The following is a 27,107-nucleotide window of genomic DNA, read 5'->3' as shown; positions in this document are numbered from 1 at the left end:
AAACTTGTTTACTTCGAACTACGTTTGTATGAAACAAAATAATAACAGATAATGGGTATTGTTTACATGAGTATTCAAATATTCACCGATAATCTGGGTGTAATGTGACTAACAGCCGTATTAGTTGCTCTGAGAGTTATGACTGACGTCACAAATATTACAAAAAAGTTTGCTTTTACAAGGTCGAATGTTATAGCAGATATTCCACCTAATTTAAATAGTGAATAATGTTGAACAAACGTTATTTCTTTTTCTTTTTTTTGACTGGCCTGTCGATAAAGATCATCGATCTACAAAATATTCAACTACAGAAAGTTTCCAGTGAGTTTCAAATTATTAGCAAACAAATTTTGACCATAAGCTACTGACTTAGAACAACATTTAAATTGATAATGATAGACAATTCCGCATAAATTTTCTAAAGTTATTTGTCGGTGGTGGACAACTGTTAGGAAATTTACCACATCCGGGATAGTTGTGATGGTTTATGTCATATGTTATGTGTACAACAATATAACAAGGAACAAATAAAAACTAGTTTAAATGCCATCACTTCGGCCAAGTCACCGCGATTACATGACTTAATTTTAATTTATTGTTATTTTTATTTTTAAATAAACAGATTACTCTTCCGCTATTTAAAAAACTTGTGGAAGTGTGTGGGATTTTTCACTAAGAGACCATTATTGACCTAGTTGACATATGTGGTTATAGCTACATATCTTCAAATATAATGGTAGGTAATGGTAAAGGCATTTCTTACAACAATAAACACAAGACTGCGCAATAAAATGTACATTAGCTGGTCCGCAAATCAATTGTCACTTAACAGACAAAAGTAAACTAACTCTGTGTTTTCGTAATGTTGTCGTTCAGATTGTGCATTCCGTTTAATTTATCCGAGCGCATTAAATTTTGCTCAAGCAGTGTATCTAACAAACAGGTATCAGTACCAGAAAGATCACTGAAACAATAAACCTCCTAACCCATTGTTGTGAAAACTAGCCAACCCATGCTTAAAATTCTGCTCACGAAGAGCATAGCCTTTCTCAATGTTATAGGAAGTAAGTACGACGAACCGTCTTTATCCAGATCCGGCCTCGGTCCATTTCCATATACGTTTCATGCACACATAGAAATCCAGCCAACCACATAACTGATAAAATTTAATTAAATTGCGGTACCTCCAACGGTCGACAAGGCCGTCCCTGCTCACTGCAGAGAACGTCGAAGTCGAGAGAAACTTATTTGCTTAACACACATGTTCTAATAGTTTTAGCGAACGGACGTAAATTGCGAAGTGATGTGTATCGAGACTTCACAAAACCACAAAACTTAGTGAACCGCGAAAGTACTGTGATGTGAAGATGTGATAATGACAGGGATCGAAGGTAAGAATATTTTCGGGAAGAATTCTAACAGGGTGCAGCACAGACAAGTTCAATAACATTATTTGCTCAGTGCGGTGGGTAAATATTACGTATGCTTAGATCTAACTTTGGCAGTTAGTCACACTACAATAACAACAATTTTTTGCAGCATGATCAACGATGTACATCGTTATCACCTTGCTGGTGGTGGGTTTCGCTGCAAGGTCTTTCGAATCCTGCCCTGAAGATTTCTGCCCTGCTTTGTGGACCAAAACAACTACACCATCGCAAGAAAGTGAATCCGTATTTTTGGGGGAAGACAAAGAGAGTGGGTGCAGGTGTAGGGAATATCCCGGAAGGTACTCGTTTTGTTTTGGAAGAGCTACATGTCATGCATTTCCAAAGAACATCACTTTTAACACGGATACGTTCCTGTTGAAAGCAACCCAAATTTTTGAAATTAAACCTGGAGATATGAAGTTAGTCACAGGGGTGACAACATTACAAATAGAAGCAAATTTTAACCTGAGTCGTATTGCATCGGGGACCTTTTTGGAAATGGTTGCGCTGAGAAATTTATCAATTTCTTACAATACGAATTTACGATTTTTGGAGAAAGGGTGTTTTGATGGTTTAGTGAATTTGGAAAAATTGAAGCTTGTCAAAAATGGTTTCGTGGAACTATCAGAAGTAACCCCCTCTTTAATTAAACTATCAAAATTAACTAAGCTGGAGCTGAGTGAAAATATCGTTAAAAAGATCACTGAACAAGACTTTCAATTTCTGAAGGATAGTCCACTGGAAGAACTGCATTTAATTTTGTGTCAGATTGAAGATATAGAACCTAAGGCCTTCAATTCACTTAAAAATTTGACGTCGTTACGATTGGGGGAAAATAATTTTAATACTACAACTCTTGCTCGAGTGATAGAAGAAACAGCAGGAAATGTGCCACTCAAGTTACTTAATTTATATGCAACAGGTTTACGGAAGAGTTCCTTAAAAGATCTACTACTAGCTATTGCTAAGACCAGCATTACCAGTTTGAGTTTGGCCAGAAATCAGTTTGAAGTTATAAGTGGCGAAACCTTCCCGAGAATGCCCAATTTGGAAATTTTAGACTTGAAAGAATCACTAGTATTAAACATAACAGACAACGCATTTGTTGGTTTACCTAATTTAAGAACTCTTTTGTTGAGTGGAAATAAACTGGCATCAATACCAGAAGGTGCCCTTCTTGAGCAGCTAACATATCTAGATCTACAACTAAACTCGGGCGACGCGTTCTCAGCTACATATTTTTCTCTTTATGGTGAGAAATTCGTCAATATGAAAAAATTGAAAAGACTGAACTTGAGTTTCAACACAATCCACGCACTCTATAACACTAGTTTTAAGGGTTTGGAAAATTTAGAGATTCTAGCTCTTAAAAATGCCACCATATATGTTATTGCCAATGGGAGTTTTGCTGATTTGCGCAATCTGTTGTTTTTAAACCTCGAGCATAATCTTTTCATGAAAAATCATCCATTGGCGTTAAATGAAGATATGTTTAAAGGTCTGCAAAACCTTCGTGTTCTTTTATTAGGAGGATGTGGTATTACATTCATTGATAGAAAAGCAAGTCCTTTTAAAAATCTGCAAAAGTTAAGACATTTGGGCTTAGAACATAACAAATTGATTATCCTTCCAAGTTTTGAAGTTTTGGTGAATTTAAGAACGATTGATGTATCTGGAAATAGTCTGCAGCCTTGGCAGATTTCAATTTTCTACAAAAATAGTAATTTAAAAGATGTGAGAATGAGCGGAAATAAATTTGCCTACTTGACCAATGCCATGGTTGAAGATTTCAAAAATCTAACGCATTTGGAAATAAAAGACAACCCGTACACTTGTGATTGTTCTTTAAAATGGAACGATGAAAGAATAATGAAACTAATAGACAACGAAACCATTTTATGCGCCTTCCCAGACACCACAACGACTTTAACGGTGAAGGAGTTCCTCCAAAATAACTATCACTGCCAAAATTGGACTCTAGTGGTTCCTCTTGTGTTTTTAATCATTTTTGGTGGTGTCACTATTTTCAGCTTATACTATTTTCGTTGGCATTTGAGATACTGGCTCTTTCTGACCCGTTTGCATTTAAGTAGGAATCGAAAAATCAGAAGAAATACTGAAGTCAAAGGCTATGTTAACTACATGTACGATGCTTTCGTCTCGTATAGCAACGAAGACAGAAATTTTGTGATAAGGTTAGTAACAATGCTTGAAAATTACCCACCCTACATTAAGCTGTGCGTGTACGAACGGGATTTTGAAGTTGGTACTTTGATCTCTGAGAATGTGCTAGAGAATGTGGCCAAAAGTCGAAAAACCCTCTTAATTATCAGTAACTCGTATGCTAAATCGCAGTGGTGTCGCTGGGAGAGCCAGATTGCGGAGCATCATAGGCTCTTTTTACAGAATGAAAATGGAGAATATGTGGACGACAGTTTAATTTTGATAAAACTAGGACCTGTTAATGAAACGCATATGACCCCTACGCTCAAGTACCTGCTCAAAACTAGAATTTATCTGCAATGGGATGTCGACGACAAAAAGCAAAAAATCTTCTGGGAGAAGTTAAGGGAAGCTTTAGCACCACCAAAAGAAGTTAATGAAAATACGTATTTGTGATAAAATGTGTATACATGCACTTGGATTTTTTATTTTTTACGTTTATGGTATTAAAAATAAAATGTTTGCTCTTGTAAAAACGGCCTAACTAAATGTATATATGTACATATATTTTTCTATATATTCTACTTTTTTTATTTAGAAAGAGAGATGACAAGAGGATAAAAAATGGAAGAGAGGTAACGTGTGGTTCAAGTAAATGCGCCGCTGGTGTAAATTACACTGTTAGTTTTAAAAGTGAGATTAGTGTTATCTATAAAGATGAGTGTTAAAGCAGCGACTAAATACTTTAACAGTGTATGTTGTAAATATTATATGCTTTCTGTAAATCAAATTACTGTTTATTTATCACAATGAAGGCGAAATTTGCTTACGGGATTAAGTGTTTTAAGTCTAAATAGAAATAGAGCAAAATATTATGCCTGGTTTATCAAGCGGTCCTCCTTTAGCTGAAACACTCCGCAGAATACTACCGAAGAAACTTAAAGCAGCCAAAGCTGAGTTTCAGTATACAAGTCTTGAGCCATGACTTTTTTTATATATTTTGTTTAACGTAGTTGTGTATAATGTGTTCATGTACCTCTGATTCATACAATCTTTGTTCCTTTCAGGAAACCAATCGGTTGTATTATCATTACCATCAATCCTAAGTGGTTTATTGGTGGCTTTAAATAACTCAATATTCACCTTATGGTGGACTCTACTTTACCTTAATGTAGCTTCCATGTAGAGAATGCAGTCTACAGGAAAAAATTTCTCCGTGAGATTATTATTAAGAATCGTTTTATTAAATATTAATTTATTGCTCTTCGAACAGCATTGCTACCACGCCCATTACAATTTATTAAATAGAAAATATTTTTTATTGCTCTGTGGAATGAATTATGGTTCTATATAAAAAAAGACAAGGTTTACAACGAATACTTTATATAAAATTCTCGCATTTCTCAGCTATTAAAATTCTTAGAGATTCATGTGATACGTTACTTCCGAAATAGGTAGTAGTATATTTTTATAAAAACTAACACACGTATTGCGTGTTTATTACATATATTTCAAAAGCTAATTAATACATATAGTATTCTTATAGAATATGCGTATTTTCTATATTTTGATAATTCATATATTGTACTAAAATAGGTATCAAATTGCGCTAATGTAGTTACGCTAGTGTAAATTAGAAAACCCACGCCGAGGAAGTACCAAAATTTGGGCTGTATTGTGTAACCTATTATTTCTTAGTTAATATTTGAGCAAATGCTACTAAATTTTACAGAAATTGAATTTAATGTGGCGAATCTATTAATTTATGCCGTGCTAATAGACCTAAAAGCATTTTAGTACTAATATCAATTAACACGTAACCATCGCATTTGCGGTTTGGTTTGGGGACCGATAAAATGTTAAATAGTGGTTGACAGCATTAATATTGTTTAAATTATTCTTATTGATCAATTTTCGGTCAATTTCGTGAATGATGCGATATTTACACCAAATTGTTTATTATTTAGGTGTTTTGTTAAGCCCTTGCTTTTGCTCAACCAACGTGCACAAAATAGGTAAATATTCTTGCAAATTAGATATAATTTAATATTTAAGTAACGAGTGTCAAAACACCACTCCACGTGTTTCCATTTTACTTTATTAGATTACAGTTATTTAATAAAGTAAAATAATATAATGCGAAAAGTAAACAGGTTTCTGTAACGGTAGCTTTAGTCTACTCTGTTTTTGTCCCATCCAATATCAAACACTTGCACTTGGTAAAGTAGTCCTAGAATTTTTTTTTATGACAGTTTATCCATCACATGGTTTATCTACCGGTTGACGATTTTATTAGATATGACCTCGCTCTCACCTTCTGTATATAATTGTTCTTATATATTTGTGATTTATTAATCAGGCTTTACTTTGTATCAGAGATTTGGATTTTTGAAAAAGTAAAATTTTACAAAAAAAATGCAAGATTCATCTTGGAAATACAAAATGCTGTAATTGTAAATCAATAATCGAATATTATCCGTATATAATGGTGGTTTATCAACCGGCCCTCCTTTAGCTGAAACATCCCGTAGAATACTACCGGAGAAACTTACAGCAGCCAAAGCTGAATTTCAGTATGTGCTGCAGCTGCAGTCATTGGGCCAACCCGTTGCATCTGGTCATTGTGGATCAGGGACTGAATGGTGTAACGATTCCAGATAGATATCCCATGTCATCGCTGTTAATTACTAAATATTCTGTCTTGGCCAAGTTCATCTGCAGCCCTCATTTTTTATATACTTCATATCATGAACTCTAGGTCATACGAGTCTTAATCCATGACCACTTGATCATCTGCAAAACTAAGACACTCTTCTCTGTGCTGACCTAACTTTGAACTCAGCCATTTCTTGTAATAATAATTTTTTTGTGATTTTTTGATTTTTTCTTTCATTTCCTCGGACAGCCAATGGTGACCTAACTTTGCTTTCCCACATTCTGTTCCCACACTTCCATTACGACTTTGCTTATTTCCCCTTTGATGTTCTTTTTCAATTTCGTCATATTTAGGTGTATTAACTACTTCTTGCTCTAGTCTTTGCTGGAATAGTTCTTTATTGCTGTCTTGTTTTAGAAGAAATAGTTTATATCGTTCGTTGTTCACCTTGTTTTCAGAGACTTGATTTTGGTCGTTATTCTTGGTAATGTTCTTTCTAAATAGATAGATCATCTTATATATCACTAAATGATGATCAGAGCCACAGTTCGCACTTGGCTTCATTCTGCAATCATACAGTTTAACATTTGATCCTTGTCGGGTGTTTCTGTTGTCAATGATAGATTTTTGTTGTAGTGTGGGTTTTTCCCACGTATACTTGTGGATGTCTTTATGTTGAAATTGGGAGTTTAATATTCTTAATTCAAACTGACTACACAATAATTCAATAAGATCCCCTCCCCAGTCATTTACCATATTTTCTCCGTACTTCATTGTCTCTTGAACCAACTCTGACATTAAAATCGGCCAATATTTTGCTATCAGTAGAACTGATCTCTAACCTGCTTTACAGTGTCATTTGTTGACGCATATATTCGCATTATAATTGTTTTAATCCCAAATATGCCAAGAGTGACTGTAAGAATTCTTTCAGATATTAAATTATAATCTTTGATGCACTGCTGAAGATTTTTCCGTAACAAAAGAGAGACGCCTGCTCTTGCATGTTCGTGTTTATATACCAGAAGTGGACTTACTTTTTTAATCTCTTATTCGCTCTTCTTTTTTTTTGATCTATGACAGAGCAATTATGTCCATGCTTTGTCTGGTCATTTCATCCTCTATTTCGGTGTAGCTATTTGTTCGTTATGCCTTGAACATTCCATATACCAATTTTCACTAGTTATATTTCGTAGCCAATAATCGTCGCCTTTTTTTCCCATCCAAATTCCGGGGCTTAACTTTGGATTCTCGAGTAGGCATGTGGTTTTACAAGAGATGAGTCCTCCAACCTGGAGGACCAGAACTTTCTGTCAGGGTTTATTCCCTTAGACAATTTGTTCCAGTTTTAAGGCACCAGGAATTTGCGTTTCATCCTCTCTTCTTTGCTACGTAACATACACCCACTGTATGCTATATACCCAGAAGTGACGCGACCAGAATATGGTCTTCGAGAACGTGAGAGAAGGGTTTGTTGGTAGGGCTGCATTTGGTTTCCCGAATCTCAAAGTCGTTTGTCTGAATCCAGTGGGCAGACTCACAGTTAAGTTAAGTTGTGCAAATATCGCCAAATCAGTATTTAAAAACTTTATTCGAGAGTACATAGTAGTAAACCCGGTAAAACCCGGTGAAATCTAGGACATACCATTTCGCGGTATGGGGCCCGCCCGGCAACCGTCAAAGTGACAGAAATAAGCGATTTTCTGACATCCGAAATGGTAGAAGACTTGCACCGATTTCTCGGTAAGGTTAGTTTATCTATAGTCGATTCGAGAAAAAGGTTACCTGAAAAAAGAACAAAATACGAGTCGGATGGGCTACAGACACTGAGGATTGAATTCTCAAGTGCTGCTCCTTGTGATAATTTTTCATTAGGATGTTTTATTTATTTATTTGATGCCCATTAATGTATACAAATATTGCTTTCTTACATCTAAGCGTTTAGAGCCAGTGACTGTTATGTAAATAAATAAGCTTTTTGTTGTGGAGATTACTTCAGATTTACCTGATTCACTAGATACAATCTTTTTAGGAATTACCGTAAATCTAGAAAACGAAGAGGAGTTTGCATTATATGTATTTGACTTTGTAATGTCTAACTTAAGAGTATCACTCCAAACGTCGAGTCCTTCCTTATTCCTGAAAAATAGCTGCAAAATTATTAACTCTTGCTCTTGGTTGTTTACATTAAGGTCCATAAGCTGTTTAATACGTTGCCTATCTTAGCGAATGACTACAATATCTTCTCATTTATGTGGATTTTAATATGCCTGAATTGACTCACATCTACATCAAACTGTAACGGAACCAACTAGGTACAGAAACAATCAACGCCCGTATGTGCTAAATCTACTTCTCTCTTCCAATTCTGAACTAAGTGCTAATCTAGAATTTTCTTACCCCATCAATAAATCTGACCATATGATGATTTTGACGAATCTTCAAATCAACATACAGATTCCAAACGAAATAACGATTATCACAATTATATGTTAGAAAAAGACCTATTTGAAGTTGACTGGACATTAATTCTTAAGTGTGATACTATTTCCGAAAATTGAGAAGCGTTTAAATCCCAGTTCCAAGAACTTTAACTCTCCTTAACTCCACCCCTAGAATATTTATGAAGTCCACAAAAAACCTTGGATTAATGATCAGTTGATTAAAATAAACACAACTTTTTCAAATCAGTTAGCCACTAAAATTAAAGGTGCTAAATATTCCTATGAAGACACTCGTGACACTCTTGGAGGATCAGTTAGAAAACGGCCACAAAATGGCAAATATCTTTGCAGATACCTTTGTTGAGGCATACACTCTCGAACTATCTTCAAACTTCGTCGTGGTTTCCGCACTCCGATGTAATACCTACCTCTCAAACTAGTGTTGAGTTCTTTGAGGAAGTATACTAGACTCCGAAAGTTGAAGAAAACTATTTCTCCCGGACCTGACGACTTGTCCGCTGGCATTTTAAAAAAATGTGTTCCCTAAGTAACTAAGTTTTTGAGTCAAGTCATGTAGTAATCATTTATGAGCGGTGAATTGCCGAACGTTCAGGGAACAGCAACAGTCAAACCTATTTTTAAGAAAGGTAACCAACTTGACACCGGAAATTTTCGTCCGATCAGTTTAACGAGTCTTATTTGTAAGTTAATGGAATCCATTGTGTCTCATTTTGTGATGAAGTTCCTTTTTGACCATAAAATCATTCCAGCTGAGGAACACGGATTTGTGCCCAGCCGATCGGTATACCAATCTTCGCTGTTGCCTCAATGATTGGTCTAAAGAACTTGACAGCGGTAGTCCTGTTGCTGTAATTTATTTTGACTACGTCAAAGTATTTGATAAAGTCCCGACGTTTTTTCAACTTCAGAAGGTATTCGGCCAGTTGTGCAATGAATAAACAACATATTATATAGTTTTGAAAAACACATATATTAGTTATTTTTACATTATTATTCTTAAATTATTAATAAATAACCAGTTTTATACACTTTTCTTATTTACAGTCAGACTGGAGGGAGTCCAAACAGTTCTTTGGCTTCTAAGTACATCACCAGGAAAGATATCATGAGTAGATAGTCATAAGAATCATCTATAAAATACATTTTACAACAAAATGAACAACCCCACTATCATGTAACTTACTTCTTCCAAAGATAACGGATTACTTTTCATTTTCGTATCAATGTTGTGGTACCTCTCATGTGACAAGTGCAAACGAACTAAAGCCATTACGTAATTCTCAGTAGTCAAAATACGGTTTTTGGCAAACCTGAGGACCAAACATTCTAACACTTTATTGCTAACAGTGCACCCAGCCTCCCACAAAAGGGCCCGCAAATGATAACTGGAGGTTTTGCCATTCCCGTGACCACGTTCAAATTTTTGGAACGCCAACTGAAAAATAACGTTATCAAATAAATCCAATTTTTGTTTAAGAAGTACCCTCCAAAATTGAAGCATACGCATCAGCACTGGAATGTCCATTAAGTTGAGACGGCCGCTAATGTTGTAATCTCTCAGCATGATTAAACTCTTACAGAGTTCTAGAGACGGTTTTTCGGACAAGTAAGACTTCCAGTGTGCCCTCAAAATCTTCTGTAATTGACTAGCATCGACTTCTGGGGGAAATTTGGTGAGAAGTTTCGTCACAAGCGTTTTACCTTCCGGCTGTAAAAAATGCAGATTACAATTTATTAAAAACAAAGTAGGGATGAGTACCGTAACTGGAGCATTTTCTTCCATAAATTCGGTGGAAATATTTCTGATTATCATGTTGTCTTCGTTAACCTCCCAGATGTTGCTTTGTTCGTCCGTGAAGACTCTCAAAAGAAACTTTCCGTCCAGGTTGGGGATATTTGTTTGTGGTACGACTATATAATCACCTGGAGGCAGTGTGAAGAATGTTACCACTTCTCTGGCCACTGAGTGGTTAGTTACATCAAGAGGTTTCTAAAATCTGTACGTTTACAACTAGATAGTAGAAAACTTTCACACCTACTTGTTCTGCAACAAAGTGTGGCGTTAGCCTTTGCATAGAATGAGGTACTTCATAAACTGCAAACCCAATCGCATATAAAGGTTTTTTTTTCTTCAAATCCAACACATTTGTTTCGTAGCATTGTGTTATAGAAACCACCACGTGGCATTTGTTGCTCGAAGTTCTAGGTATTTGGACATGAAACTGTGGATTCATTGAAGTAGTTTCAACATAACTAGGACCACCCCCAGCGTTATAACCCGCTCTCCACCTTCTTCTAGCTAAAACCGCCCGCCAAGGTTGCTTGGAATGTAATGCATTTTCCATCATCCAATCATCAGGACCAATATGGACCAAATCCAACTGAGTGAAATGCTTGGAAAAATCTTCAAACGACATCCAGAATTCGCCATCGTTAGCTACTCTCACGCTTAACAGCTCTTTGTCTCTGTTTGATAACCCGTCCCATTCCCATGATCTCTCGCTCCATGGTCCCGTCCATTCTCCCCTGGCCCACGGATTTCTCAGTCTTACCAATGGTGTCTCTCCTTGTGGTCCTCTTACTCTTGCCAAACCCGTGACGCTGTAAGCGTGTTGGGTAATCAACCCATTTCTCAAACGCAGCTGTCTTTTGTTCTCTTTTTCTTGAGTGACAGTGGCTATCAGGAGACTAGATCTAGGAACAGCGCTGTTTAGGACTTGAAATGTTAAGAAGCGGTCTTGGTGAGTGAGGCCGAAACTTTGGACGATGCCTCCTGTGAGGTCTTGAAGGGCTCGAGTAGTAGAACCTTGAGATAAGTTCTCGTAACAGCCGTAAAATCTGTAAGAGAAAATGAACATGAGTAGGTTTAATACTGATTTGAAAGAAAATAAGAACAAAAGAGTAACACTCGGTTTTCATAATATTACAATTAAGATACCGGGGAGTCATATTTCATTTTCTTACAAGGTTGTAACTTCAAGCAGAATGGGCAGTGAATGCGAATCATCGCTAGAGACTAGCTGGTAGAGACTACCAAGAAGATATTCAAGGGGATGGAGAAACCGGGTATCAACGTTACAAGAGGGGAAACTACATTAAAGCAATACGTTATTAGTTTGACCTATAGCCCCTAGAAAACAAACGGTCAGTGTATACATATGTAAATTAGATCATTTTGGAATTCGCGGCCTATCCTCCTTTTGTTTCTTTTTGTTCGCAGGTTTTTCGTCATAGTATACGTTTCGGATCCTGCTAAAGGGTAAGTCTATCTAATGTTCCACAGGGAACGGTGTTGGGTTCATTGTTTTTTGTCTCTACATATCAGATTTATTTTGTCTAATTTCATCATAACATGTCTTTTTTGCTAATTATTGCAAACTGTGTGGCAACCCTGTCTCATTGAATCAAATTTGAATATAGTTTACCACTCGTGATTGACTAATTTCACTGAATAGTGGCAAATGTGAAATAGGGACCAACATAGTTGACATACAAAATGATTTAGACGTTATCATGACATCTATCGACATCTGATTTATTTTGGTCCAGTCCAGTGACGCATATTGTGCGTATTGCTAACAGTGCATCTTATATATAAAGTAGGGTCCACCCAATAGTGAATATTGAGTTTCTGATTCCAAAAGTGCTTAGTGGTAACTCTCCATTAAATTGCTTAGGTTTATAATGGTGATGATTTACAACGCTTGCTTGTTTTTGGGTTGCTTGTCCGAAGGGATCAAAGGTACAATGAATTAAAATTTCACTCTGAGAGAACAAATAACCAACTCGAGATTGCTAACAGTTTGTTCATGTATGAAATTTAAACTTATCTAAGCGTTGAAGCATTTTGAGACAAAGGACCATGAAAATAATATCCTCGTCGACTCGAAAAATGAAGGTTTAATATTTATTTACAGGTTTAATAATATTTTTGCGGCTTGAATTCGAACATTCATTTTCGAGGGCGCAGCGTTTCCGAAACCAGCTTGTTGCGATTTTGATCGTATTGACTGCATGTTTTTTTTTTGTATGTGATATGTGGTGTCGGTCCATGAAGTATTCTGTGAATGCAATTTGACACAATCACGTAAATAAATTCTTTGTTGTTTAAAATTGTTGATAGAGTGTGGCATAATAATTTTGTTTGTTTTCTTTTTTGTAACTGTAATATTTTATTTCTACTTGCTATCGCCAAAATTCAGGAGCCATAAATGCGCGGCAGTGACAGGGTACTTCGCATTAATGTACCTGTAATACTAGATTTCCAATCGTAGTGAACTAAGGGTCTACAAGGCTTCAGTGATGCGAGTGTTTAAAATTCATAGCGCGTTGAGTGGCTCTAATTGGGGCAATAGACCTTCGCGAGGGGGTGCCCCTCGCGCTGCTGTCTATAGGTACTTCGTTTTTCAGGCAAATTTTAAGTTTAAGTTATTTTTAATTCAGATTTTTTTTCATTTAGTGTTTAAATTCAAATATTTCAGTTGATTCATAACATCTGATTTCATTGCCAAAGGCAGGAGAGGACTTGTCAATGGGAGAAGAAATTCGCCTACTTGTTCAGTTGGGATAATTTCACAATTGATTTCGGCTCTCTAGAATGGAGGAATAATAGTACATTATGGAACTAGTGGATGAAGTTGAATTTCAACGGCGAGAGTGATTTTTTCACACGAGCGAGTGCAACGAGCGAGTGCGAAAAAGAAACTCGAGCCGTTGAAATTTCTTCATCCGCGAGTTGCATATACTATTTTTTCTAAGAAATTAGGAAATAAATGTTTGTTTATGGTAGGTATTTTATTTTTGAAATACATTAACTGTAATAGAACAATTTGTGCAATTATCACCAATAATATTTACACTTTTATCGTAAGTATTATTTGAACTTGTATCTTTGTTTAAACTTAGTTGGCTGCTTCCTGTATCAATAACTGCACTTGTATCAGATTCGAAAATGCCGCATTGGCAGCATTCAAAATTTCTTCAGAAACTTCGTCAGTCTCACTCATGTTCATTGTTTTCACTTGTGTAAACTAGCAGTATTAAACGTCAAACACTAACGGGTCGTCCAGCCTAGGCGTCATGATTTTCGAAGCGCGCGAAGCGGACGGTGCGGTCGGTGCAGGCGATACGCGACACGTTTCGCTAGCTGCGAAACGCTCAGGCTGGACGACCCTTTAAAATCGTAGACGGCCGAGTATTTTTCCACTAGAGGGTGAAATGAAATTTCATCCACTGCCAGCGATGGGAAAATGACAAACTTCAACCTTAATGAGTAGAAAAACGATTTTTGTCCTCCATATTTTGTGTTTGGTTTAGGGGCCGTTTTCCAATTTTAGGGTGAATTTTACATTTGAACGCATTCTGCCACAGTTCGATACCAAATTTTGCATTTTTCGCGGGTTTAAACATTTTTTTTACATGTCAAATCATAGCGGGATGTTTCGGGTTATCACAGTGCCCTTGTTTCATACTTTTGGAACAACTGTTTGACCGTTCCCCTGATTTCCCCGCATATCTGCTTCAGACCATGTATAAGTAAGTTAATAGTGATACTGTAATATAGTGCGTTCGAATCAAAGGCAGTGGCAGAGTATGGATGATTAAAGTATGATACATTAAGGAATTCAGAAATACAAGATCAAAAAGAATATAAAAAAAATAAGTAATCATTGTTTGACTGCCCAAGCGTAAGCTACTTTTTTTAATATATAGAAATTTCACGAAATCATATTTTATCATTTTCGACTAATTTTATTTTACAATTCATTCCTCCAATTTGCCACATGTTAAATCTCTGTAGACACAGCAAAAAACCTTCCTATTTTTTAGAAAATGTATAAAATTTTACAAATTAATGAAATTAAAAAAATATTTAGTTCGATTTTTGTTCATGGTACTTCTATTTCCAAATCTACGTTTACCACGTTTTACACATGTTTATTACTGAGATTGAATGAAAGATCCCAGGTATGACAGGTTGTTACAAAACACATATTTCCTAATTTTGGAAAATCAAACAAAATTTACTAAAAAAAGATCTTGCTATAACTTTCTTCGAAAAGTAAACTAACTGTCTTTTTTTTCTTTTTGAAATTTGAAGTTTCTGCAGTGGTATGAATTAATTGACGATCCGGTTCAGTTATTTCCTCAGGTGTGATCACAAATTATGCTGATTATACGGTATTTGAAATAAAAGCAATAAACAACAATGTTTTATAATATTCTTGAGAGTGGAACGGAAAGCCCGTCACTTTACTGACACTCATTACTTTCCAAGCGGACTATGTAAGTAGAAATAATCCCAAAAGTTCATTGGAAAGTTCACGATTTTTCACGATACGGGTCTATTAGAGAAAACTGCGATAAAAGTTTACAAGTAGATTATTATTTATGATGCGGAATATGATGAAAATTATATTCAAAATACATAAAAATGCAATGTCGCAATTACTGAAATACAGTATATAAAACGTAGATTTGAGTTAAAAAAATAAAAGTAATAATAGTAACAATAAATTAAGCAAAAAACTAACTTACTTAGCGTATGCCTTTTCCAATAAAGCTGCCCAAAATTCGGTAGTATTAGAACTGTGTAAATGCACCAAACGGCCCTTGAAGGTCGGCAGTTTATCATCCACAACTACATCTTTCCATTCACCGAAATGCCAGAAGCGGAACCTGTAACAAAAAAAAAAAAAAATCAGTGGGAACTGAACCTAGTAACACGCCACTGGATTTGTTCTCTACGCTTTATCTGGAATTTTTTTTGCGCTGAGGCAAACCATTCCATAAACGCTCAACATTTTATAAAAGTGAGCCAATTACCTACAGCACAAGTTATTTCTCATTGGAATTACAAACGAGATTGAGTTAGACATCAGGACGGTCCAAGCAAAGCTGAGACTGTTACAATGGTAGATATCTCATCATTTTTACCGCGTGCCAAGACTCGATCTTGTCCTGTTCTAAGGACCATTGTCCAGCGAAGGCACGCAGTTGAATGTTTCAGGTGCAGTAATTGACTTATTTATGAGAAAAAGGACGAGCAGTGGTCAGCAGGAGCGCTCAAAGCATAATCGATAAGAGAACAAGTTAACAAGGCAGGTAACAGAGGAAGACATACTCATCCACACATTGACTTCGATTGAAAGAAGTAATTCAAAGATTTCCAATGAAAGCGGCAATCTACACCACAAGAAAACGTCTTCCGCGAAACGCAGCTTAAAATGCCAGCAACGCGGAACTGGAGTACCCGTAAAAGGGGTCCGAGGTCTCATACTTTAAAATGTTAAAGTTTCAATTAAATTTCAGGTACCAGGGTGAGTAAATACTGATAAAATAAGAATTTCATAGGTGTACCGGGAGTAACATAATAAAACACTTGACTTTATTATTGCTCCCTACTGTGTTCTCGGAAAATATAAAAGACAAAAGCTGCAATAGAAAAAAGTTGTATAAATTTTATACAGGCAGCACAGCAAGGACAAGGAGCAATTTGAAATAAAACCCTAAATCCAATTTGAAGTACACCTCTGTTACTTCCAGTTGACTGCCAAGTTAAAATTTGGAAATGCATTTTCTGTCTCTCACAGAAACCCTCGGATAGACAGGATCAAACCGCGTTTCCTGTTTTCAGAATCCACTTTTCATTTCGGCTGAAAAAATCGCACCGTGAGAACGAAACATTAACGGTCGTTCTCGCTACAAATGAGATTAAGATTGTTCGTTTTGCAATCAGTTTTCACGACGTACACACTTCCATCAGATTAGAACTCATTTAGGGTCAAAAACGAGCTCCAATCATCATTGATAAACATTCACCTCCTCCTCCCTCTCAGTCGGCGTTTATAGTTTGCCGCGCAATTACAAAATCGCGTCGTTAATAACGGAATTTATCACGGGATTACATCAGGAATGACATTCAGGAGGCGAAAGCCGCCTAGAGGAATGCAGTGCGGGGGTGCTGGTGCTAAATTAACACCCAACCGTTCCTTAAATAAATCCTGCTGGGCCGGAGGCATCGCTGTCATTCGGCCTCAATCAGCGCCATCTGGTTCAAAATTTAAGATTTCCTGACTTTTAAATTTAGATTATGACATGTACTTGCATTTATTGGCTTCAATTTCGCTCGTAAGTAGGTATTAAAATTACAGTTTTTAAAAGAATTTGCAGCAGGAATATAAAGTGGATGTATTTAGCTTTTACATGATATTGGTGTGTGCCTCACACGTAGTTGCTACGTTCTCCAATTCGTCCACAATTGTGAAATAATCAGTTTGATTTATTTGTTTACTTATTAATTTAATTTTATACTATACTCTTAAAAATTACTAGTGTATTTAACGGGGACGGAGGTCCAAGAAAATCACCAAATATATGCACAGATCTATTATCATCTGCCACATCTGTCGTTTGGATTTCCGTGTTTCGTTCAGTTTGTACTTTTTCGTTTTGGCGTTATTGTGTTATTGCCTTCGTGTGTGAACTAAACTAGAGTCGTACAATTACAATTGTTAAGACAATAGTTCAATAATGAATTAGCTCTGTATTATTATTTTTATTATTTCTGGCCGATAAAGGGCTTTTTTTCTAATATTTCACAAATAAATGTAAAACATTATTTTTACTTTTATCTTGGTAAGTGGGTATTCGCTGTTCCCATAATTAAAAGTGCGCTTCAACACACTACACAGAGGCAGACTCGAATCTTGCCTCGTAGTGTAGGGAAAACTGATACCGTTTAATATGTAGGCTGTCCGTAATGAACCCATAACCGGATGTGTTGAAAAAAAGAAAAAATTGAGGTTAGCCTCATTTTCCGTGCTTGCAACAGTGACAGAAAATGATACTTCAGCACGCAGTATGTGCGACTGCACATCGTCGAAACGTTGTAAAGGAAGTGAAATGAATGATGAACAACACAAATTAAGGCAAATCTTTTCCGAAATCCTTGATATTATGATTAATCAAATACAAATTAGGTTTTCTGGCATAGAAAAATTACACATTTTTGACTTGCTTAAAGTTTCTAAAATTGTGAACTCTTAAAAACGTAATCACGAAATATAATTTTTTTGATATTTAGATATTGGAGGATCTTGTGCCTTGCTTCATCAACTTCTCAACTCATGGCCGCCCTGCCCGATTCCTAAGGACAGACCAAATATAAGCAAGTGTGTTTTCGTACTCTTAAAAACGCAATCACGAAATATAATTTTTTTGATATTTAGATATTGGAGCATCTTATGCCTGGCCTCATAAACTTCTCAACTCATGGCCGCCCTATCCGATTCCTAAGGACAAGTGCGGCCCAGACCAAATATAAGCAAGTGTGTTTTCCTAACATAATGAGTTCGAATCATAGAGAGTGGCGGAATATGGTTGAATAAAGTAAGATAACTTAATGAATTCAGAAAAGCATTTTTAGAATTCTTTTAGAGCTAAAAGAATTCTGAAAAATATATAGTGTCATTAAAAAAAAGTTGAATGTCGCAGACAAAGGCAAAAATATATATATTGCTAAAACACATTATAGAATATCATTGAGCTTCTTACACTGCTACTGGTATTACTTATCTATATTGTTTTAATGTATTGAGGTTATCACAAATAACAAGACTTCGGCATCGCCGAAGTGATGTTCATTGCCGTCCGATCGCTAGCGCTATTGCAGTCGTGGGCTACAACTTCGGGAATTCATAATAACAATGATTACTTTTTCTAGGTTTTCCTCAGTTATACGAGTTTTCCTAGATGTTAAAATGCTTCAAAATTTAAAAATGACTGTTCAACATCACAATTTTCGTGATGATCTTGATCAAATAAACCCATCGGCTTTGACTGCAAATAACAGTTCGCAGAATCTTTTTGTTTTTTAATTTTATTAAATAGCGGGATTTGTTGAACTGTACTTTAGGGGCCAGGGAAGTCCCGTCGAAATAACTTTCGCCCAATTTTTATTGTAAAATTGTAGTCACTTAATTTAACTTCAATAGTAAGATCATGTTTTTTCATATCAGCAAAATACATTCATTATCGAATTTTATTTTCGTAATGGGGTAAAATAGATGAAGTGCGGCAGTACAGTATACCAGACTCTCTTGAAGAATTTCATTCAAAATGAATTTTCTAAAGCTGTTTTTAATTATTATTTAATTTTGTGAAAATGTAAGGAGGAAATACTAAACGTGATCCTGGAATATCAGCAGTAGCGCTTGAAGCTGTTGCAGCTTTATTACCATCAAAATTCCGAGAAAAATATCAGAAGGCCTATAATATTTTCGATTCTTGAAGAACCTCGAGGAAAGTGAGAAATGTCGACGAAGAAGTTATGCTTGCTTTCTTCCATGAAAAGGTTAGTTTTGCCGAATACATTCATTACTCCATGTTAAAAAGCACGGTGAGAGTAAAAGAAAACATGGCAATCGACCACATATAGGAAGGATATACAGAAGAAAGTATAAATAATAAACTGAAAACGTCGCAAATGATTTTTAATCAGACATCTTCGTCATCAGCTATTGAGTGCCAGGCTCCACCAAATACCATCATACTGTCCGCTGAATTACAACCCGTTCCTGCTTGTAGTCATTCGTCACCTTCCGAAGGTCATCAATCATCACTATTCTTTAATGGTTCAAAGTGTTCAAGTATTACATTTTCTAATCTTAACAACTGTAGTTTTAATATTTATTCAAATAAATAATAACTGGATTTGTTATCTTGTTGCTATATAAAGAAATCTAGTCAATTTTCATGGAGTGTCCGAAAAACTTATTTTTTCTGTTCATATTGAGAAAATTTTGAATTTTTACTTCATTTTGGATTGAGAAAATTGACCATTTTTCAATGTATTGAAGAACGAGCACTTTTTTCCACAGCTTTTTTCCAATCAGAACGCGACATTTCCTTTTCTCCACAATTCCTCATTATCACCCCTAATAAAAATTGAACTCGTCCATGCGTTACCCTGGTTATGTTGTGTTTACACGTCATCATTTTTTCAAAAATTAATAATTCTTGATTTTTTTGTCTTTATTTTCTTGATTATTGCATGGGCAGAAAAAGTATAGTGTTAAATTTGTGAGAAATTGGTCATTCCACTCGGATAAGTTCCACCACTCGCCTTTGGCTCCTTCCGGAAACTCTCATCCTCGTGGAATGACCAATTTTCTCACTCGCTGAACAATATGCTATTATATTATCAAAATTATAAGAGGAAAATTAATCCTTATAACCTTTTCAAACGCTACTGGATGATAAATATGCATAATTAATTTATTTTCGTAAATCCTATCAACAAAAGTGCCATAAAGAGTAATCGTAAAAATTACGGCGTTGGAGCACAAAATTGACAAATTAAAGATTTTTATTAATGTCTCTTGCCGATTAATCATGTCAAATAACCAAAAAAATCTGCGTCGTAGAATACAAAGACTAGTATTGGGATTCTCCGGATAACGATAATAATTGGTGAGTTGCAAAATTTCTGAAGTTTTGTACTTATTGGCTAATTTAGACACACCGCAAGTCATGAAAATTAAAAGATGAACAGTACAGAACTAACAACCCATTAACCGATTGAAAGTTTAGGCTTGAAACCTTGTTAATTTTAGAAGATGAAAGTGGGATATCCTTTTAGAAAACGCATTGGAATTCAAGTGACGGCATGGCTATTACTCCAAGAAAGATTTTGAAGAACTGTCTTTTTTGTTAATTCAACTGTCGCAATAATAAAAATAAGAGCCCCTTTTGCTTTGTTTAATGCATTGCAAAATTTAAATGAGGCAGAAATGAACAAGTTTTCCTATTTTATTTTAAGAGCAATATAGAATAAATAAAAAGTCGATAAGTATGGAAACTGGTGAAGACCAATATCTAATTGAAGAAAACAGTACAACCCGAAAATAGCATAAAAATAAAATTAACGAATTAAATCAATTGTTCAAACTGACGGCCTCTATTAGCGGGATTTCCCCTGATCTCCGCTGTAGCATTCTCAATCCTATCTATTAGCTCTTGAATTGTATTTACGGGAGTTTCATAAACCAATTGTTTCAAATATCCCCACAAGAAAAATTCACATGGATTAAGGTCCGGAGAGCAAGGTCATCATAACATTGGTCCTTCCTATCCATTCTCTTGGAAAAGGTGTCCCATCTTGGAGATACCACATATCTCGACGAGTAACTACAGGATGTTATCTAACAGACAACAGACTTGGCAAATTTTCAATGAGAAATTGCAAATAAGCTACTGCTGTTAAATGAGGAGGTAAAATGTAAGGGCCTACCAAATTATTGTGAACTATCTCGGCCCATCCATTTCCATTAAACCGCTCCTGAGAATGCCTTTCTGGAATAGCGTGAGGATTTTCATCTGACATGCATGATGCATGTTTCACGCGTTAAATACATATACCGACTCTTGAAAAACGTAGGTCTGCCCTATTCTTCTCAAGCAACCATCCACAAAACCTTATTCTGGTTTTAAAGTTTGAACTCGTTGGACGTGGTACGGATAAAGTCCTTTTTCGTGTAATGTTCGCCACACAACAATCGGCGAAGCTCCCACACGGTAAGATATCTTCTTACACTGATACCTGGCTCTTCTTCAACGATGTCCAAAATTTCTGTCTTCGCATCTAGAACACGCTCTGTTTGTTGATTCTAATCAGCAGTCTTTGGACTAAACGTGACGTTGGTCAATCGCACTAAATGTACGATGACCGGGTATTCTTCGTTGAGAGAATGCCTCATCGTAGAGAGCTTCTGCTTTATAAGTGTTTCCAAATGTCCATCCACACTTCGAGGCGAATTACTGATTTTATTTTGTACGTACCTTTCCATATCACCCTGTCTAGTAACCCTAACAACGTCGTCACATCTGGTTGCGAACAGTTATTTTTTACGTGGTCAAACTGAGTAGTAATTAAAGTGCACATTGAGATTTTAATGTTGACATTTATTTTAAGTTTTAGTAACTTTGACCATGTTTGAGGGGTCCGCTTTGTGTAAAGATGCGACAGTATGATTTCAAATTACTTCATTATATTTCTCTGGTCTTTTGTTTACGTGTACAAATAAGGTGTTTATTGAGAGTTTTAGCGTAAGATTCAGAACTGACCTGTCTCCATAAAAGTCGGAAAAAGAACCGTAAAAACGTCTAGTCGGTGCTTGGTGGGCAGTAGTACTTAGTAAAACCGTAAAGAAATAACATCCGAAAACAACAACATTTGCCACAAAATAAGGTTAGCGTAACCGGAACGTTTAAACATTAACATTTATAACACTAAATAAAGAGCAGTGGTAGACCAGAATCAGTGACAAACAAGTTGTTGATATTTTTAAATCTTTCGATATACTCTAAAAGTATAGAAAAAAGCTTGTTATATAAGCGATGTGCTTTATCATTAGTCAATGCAACTAAAAGAGATTATGTGCACTATTTACCAGATCCACTACACAAGCGTTATCACTTATCAGTTATCACTTCAGCTTTTCCTCAACACAAATATAAAAACATGGGTGTGCTTTACGTATTTTGTCACTTATTGAGCATTTTGATGATTTGTATGAAGATTATTTCAAGGGTGCGTGGTGCGAAGTTATAAAGCAAATTTTCAGAACAATAATAATTGTCAACGTAAACGCCTGGCCTTGAGGTTTGCAACTCAAGGCATGCACGCATATGGAGTACCCCGCGATGTCTATCTTCTTCAATTTTTGCAGTTGGCCTTGTTTTCACCCATGTGTGTGTGAAAATTTTGATGTGCTGATAACAGAAATAATTCTCAGATGAAGATCACACATACATTGTTGAAAATCAATCCGTCCAACATTTAATCACAAAATATTTGCAACGAGAACTGAAATTTGATTTGCAGAACAAATGTCGATTAGGCTAATGACTTTGCAGCTCAGTATATCGCTATCTTTTATTTTTGTCCATAAATTTGGAAACTTGTTTGACAGGAAGTATTTTATGTCTTCATGACACTTGTTATTTATTTTGTTTTATTCGCTCTGTTACCTTAGACAAAAAAAATCATTTACCTAGAAACTCTCTGATATTTAGAAAGAAAGTTGTTATTTTTAAATTTAGAAACAAATTGTTGAGTTTTTCGGCCAAAATCTCGTTAAATTTGATCATATAGTAAAAGAAATTGTTCCAAATACATAGAAAGCAAAGTTTTGTATGATGTTGAGTTTTTTTGCCACGGATACCAGTGCCATATATCTACCGTTTTAAAGAATTACTGTTTTAATATAGCCTATGACAATAGATAATCAAAGAATATATTCAGCAAAGAGAACATTCATTAATTCAACTGATAATTTTGTTCGACGGACTCTTTCATTTTTCTTCAAGTCAAAAAACTAATGGCAAAGAACTAATTATTTTGAAAAAGACAGTGGATACAAAAAATTTTATTCTAAAATTCTTAAAAAGTTTAAGAACATTTTTCAACCCTGGACACTGTGCTTAACTCTAGGGAAACTGGTTTAGTCAATTTTCACCAATTCACTAATCGGGGTTTGTGAAATTTCTTAAAGGGCGACTCTAAATTTTTGGATATCTTAAGAGTCTCCAGAAGCGTTAAAAATACGAAAGAGTGCGTTTAATGCATATGCTGATCCCATTTTCCACTTCCTGTTCACTTTTATGGAAAGTGAGGAAAAACAGTATCGCTAACGTTACGTACATATACTTACAGAATTCTTCTCATATTTTAGTCTTTAAAAGTACTGTTAGAAAAATGTTTCCTTTTAATTTTGATATTTTTGGAGCGATATTTAATTGTTATGACAAATGCACCGAATGATCAAGTCGATGGATTACGAAAACTGATTATTTCTGTATGTTAAGTACATGCGCATTATATTTTGGAATTTTAGATGGGATTTACTCGGCAAAATTTTGAGCTGACGTCATCAATTTTTTGGAGGGGATAAGCAAATATATTTTGATTAAAAATTTATTATGCTTATCATAACTTTAAAATATCTGCAAGATTTTGCAGATTCAAAATTAAAATGTAAAATGTTGTTTTACAATTTTTAATTTCTTCCCCAAAATCTGGACGTTTGGGGTAAAAACTCAACACGGAAACATAAACTACTGTTGTAGGACTATATTATTATATACAATTTAAAACCCATTTGCTATGTACAATTTTGAAGTGACGTCCTCACATTATTGAGTAGACAAATTTTGGTTAGCGTTTTACCATCTAAATGAGGTTCCTATCATAAATACAAAATTTGACAACAATCGGCGCAATACTTTCGGAGATTATTATCTGTCTAATAAAAATCGGGACGGAATACAGACGGACACACAGACGGATATACAGACGGACAGACGGACAGACAGACAGACAGACAGACCTATTTCTTCGTACTGTAGAGGTCATGACAGGTCGAGGAAACGTAAAAGTAGAGAGTCGGCCGACGGACTCGATTACAATACTTCTTTCACTTACGCTCGGGAAGTAATTAATGTTAGGAATATCCTGTAGATAGTAAAACGTTAACCGAAATTTGATTAATAATCCCCACTAATAATTTGATGACGTCACCCCAAGATTTTGGGAAGTAAATACTATTTAAATTTTATAAAATAAGACTCCTGTAGCCGTGGTTTATGAATTCGCTTTGATTGTTTAACCCAGGCATCCAGATTCTCGCAAAAAATTTGAACTGTATAAAAACCTTTTTTCCTTCTTATAAGAATAACGCCCGAAAGGCACATCAGATAGCACATCAGAACAAAGCGTTAATAACACGAAAGTCACGAGTTCGGTCCCCTCATCGACCAGTGACTTTTTCTTGTACTGTGACAGGCATTTTATATTTTTTAACTTATAGGGTTTATCATAAAAGAATAAAGTTTCGCAAAATCAAATTTTATAATTTTTCGAAGAATCTGAATTTACTGGACTGTATTTCAGCGCCAAGGGAAGTTCTGTTTTATTAAACTAAGACCATTTTTTTGGGTAGATGTCTACCTCCAAAAAAAACCTATATTTTACACTGTATTATGCTTTTTATTTTACTGATTTTGTCTCCTTAAAACAGAGGAAAATGCTGATTAATTATTTAAGTTAAAATGGCTCAAATCGATTCGAATATTATGTTGGGTGAGGACTGAGGAGCCGTTATTTTAATAACGATTATGATAAATATAGCCGGGCGTGCCATTACTATAGTCTTGTATTTTCGAGAAAACGGGGTTATCTGTTCTTGATTGGATTAAAAAAAACCAAAACGCTGCGGGATCGAACCGCAGAGCTTTTACCTGCAAATTAGATCTCCCCATTACAGGACCGTTTGGTAGGTTTGCGTGGGTCGTATTATGTGACTAAAGAAGCAGAAGTAGAAGATTTAAACAATAGCAATTATAGTAATGCTTATTACAAGAACAAGGCGGATTCATAAAGCACAAATATAGGAGTTTATTGTACACAATTTTGATGGAATCTCATCATGGTGTGGATGATTAGACAAATTTTGGTTAGCGATATATCATCTACATGTTATTCCTAATATATATACAAAATCTGAAAACAATCGATTGAGTAGTTTCCAATAGACAGCAGACAAACAGACCGCTAGACAGAGGGTAACGGGGGATCCATACTCTAGGGGTCATGAGACGTCGACAAAACATGAACGTGGCCAGTCGCCCGATGGGCTCGATTATTATACTTCCTCAGTTTACGCCGGGAAGTAAAATATAAAGAAACTTAAATATCGTGAAACCGGTGATTCATTCTGAAAGTTACTGCATCGTGATTTTTTTTAAAGCTCGTGATTTTTTGAAGAAACTGAGGATCATTTTCTCACTGCATCGGCTTTGATGGGTTATAAAAATGTTGTAAAAATATTAAAATGATATATAAAATCCTGAGTAAGAAGCCAAGTTTCGGCAGAAAGCGTACAATTTGTTTTATTTTTAAATACCACCCGATCACGTAATAAACAATTTAATTAACTAATAATAAATGTTAAAAAACTTCACCTTGCACGATAACTTCGAAGCTGATCCTACATTTAAACATACTTTCAAAGCTTTTCGACATCGTATCTACTGATGTACGTACTTACAATGTATGAGAGCGTTAAATCGTTTTAATCGATTCAGTCATGTCCCCACTAACTCACTTTTCATTTTCAGCAGATATGGATCGATTTTACGATTCACAATCGATTAACAGTTGCCCTGAACTTCTCGGTGTTAACATGCTGGAGGAAAGGCTAAATCGATTCGATGCAATAAATCGACCGCTGTCCGTTGATTTGATTGCCGTGATTTATTATAAATCATAAAAATGTTGTTAAGAAACTTGACTGTTAACAGCAAAAGTGGTCAATTTCTCAATTAAATAGTAATAGAGGTCCATATATGTACATTATTATTACACCAGACTGAAAACTAGCTTTTCATTTAGTGTAAATGCAAACTTTTGGTTCGAGTGCTGGAACGATAACAACAAAAGTTACTATTGGAGGTACTACCTACAGCGTGGCCAAAAAATCAAACCAAACTTATTAAAACGCGTTAAAATATTTATTGCAGCATTAGTTTCGAGTTACCAAAGCGGTTCTTTCCATTTTAAACTTACGAGCCTCGAGCAATGATGAAAAATTTACAACAACTTGGATTACAAGAGGTTTAAAACAAGCATACCCATATATAAACACCAACACGATGACCTATTACTGTTAATCTAAAAAGCCAGCTCCTCGTTCGTTCCTGCAGCACTTTAAGACCCACAATTACCAGAGGGCTTAGTACCAGTTACAAAACCATTAAATTATACACAGGTACGATATCGGCATTAAATTAACACTTAACCACACCATAAATAAATCCTGCCAGTCCTGCGGCACCGTAATAATTCGGATGAGCGCCATCTGGTTTTGCGATAAAATTCGATTGTTGCATTGCTTACAATGAACGAGTAAATAATATTGATTTTCAATTTAATGGTAATGGTTGGATATTATTTCAACGCCTACCAGATGGTGAACACAATGAACGCGTACACCCACCCCGGACTTATTATTGTTTCGCCTCGGAGTACTCTAACGAGGAAATCTGTTGGTGTGAGGCCGACCGCTGGGTCGTTCCGCGTCAATTCCAAAAACAATTCGTATGATTTTAGTTTAATTAAAGATACTATCACAATTTACGACCCAGCTCTCAACCAAATTTAACTTCGAATTGGTTGAATATTTTAGGTGTACAGAGAAAATTCGTACTACCTAATTTCGAAAAAAAAAAATGTTTTGACTAATTTCAAACCCGCGCCTACTTGGCGTGGCACGACCCTAACGAACGCATCTTTCCTTCTCTCATTCAGTGGACCATTCGCAAGCGGAAACCGTC

At 35.6% G+C, this 27,107-nt stretch overlaps 2 protein-coding genes across 5 annotated transcripts in view; one reads left to right on the top strand and one right to left on the bottom strand.

Annotated features, from left to right (window-relative positions):
* Positions 1–1,186: 1,186 nt before the first annotated feature.
* LOC135132700 (toll-like receptor 4) lies at positions 1,187–4,383 on the top strand. Of its 2 annotated transcripts, XM_064060875.1 has the most exons (3): positions 1,187–1,391; positions 1,540–3,625; positions 3,837–3,971. In XM_064060875.1, exons 2-3 carry the CDS (start codon positions 1,551–1,553, stop codon positions 3,868–3,870), a joined length of 2,109 nt encoding a protein of 702 aa, XP_063916945.1. In that variant the 5' UTR covers positions 1,187–1,391; positions 1,540–1,550; the 3' UTR covers positions 3,871–3,971. The 2 variants fall into 2 exon arrangements, with proteins under 2 accessions (XP_063916945.1, XP_063916944.1); XM_064060874.1 differs by having other exon boundaries at positions 1,540–4,383.
* A 5,277-nt stretch (positions 4,384–9,660) lies between these two features.
* Positions 9,661–27,107, bottom strand: part of LOC135132791 (calpain-9-like) — a 179,780-nt gene continuing 162,333 nt past the window's right edge. For all 3 annotated transcript variants that reach the window (XM_064060988.1, XM_064060990.1, XM_064060989.1), the window contains exons 6-11: positions 15,252–15,392; positions 10,754–11,552; positions 10,474–10,704; positions 10,198–10,422; positions 9,898–10,149; positions 9,661–9,844 (exon numbers count right to left, since the gene is read on the bottom strand). In XM_064060988.1, the coding sequence (XP_063917058.1) occupies positions 9,818–9,844; positions 9,898–10,149; positions 10,198–10,422; positions 10,474–10,704; positions 10,754–11,552; positions 15,252–15,392 (1,675 nt within the window). In that variant the 3' untranslated portion in view covers positions 9,661–9,817. The remainder of the gene's footprint in view (positions 9,845–9,897; positions 10,150–10,197; positions 10,423–10,473; positions 10,705–10,753; positions 11,553–15,251; positions 15,393–27,107) is intronic.

This window comes from Zophobas morio, unplaced genomic scaffold, assembly GCF_036711695.1.
Source record: "Zophobas morio isolate AGI-343-1 ecotype UQ-CSIRO unplaced genomic scaffold, CSIRO_AGI_Zmor_V1 ptg000021l, whole genome shotgun sequence".
NCBI lineage: Eukaryota > Metazoa > Arthropoda > Insecta > Coleoptera > Tenebrionidae > Zophobas > Zophobas morio.
The sequence above is the reverse complement of the archived record's forward strand: the minus strand, read 5'-3'. Positions and strand labels throughout refer to the sequence as shown.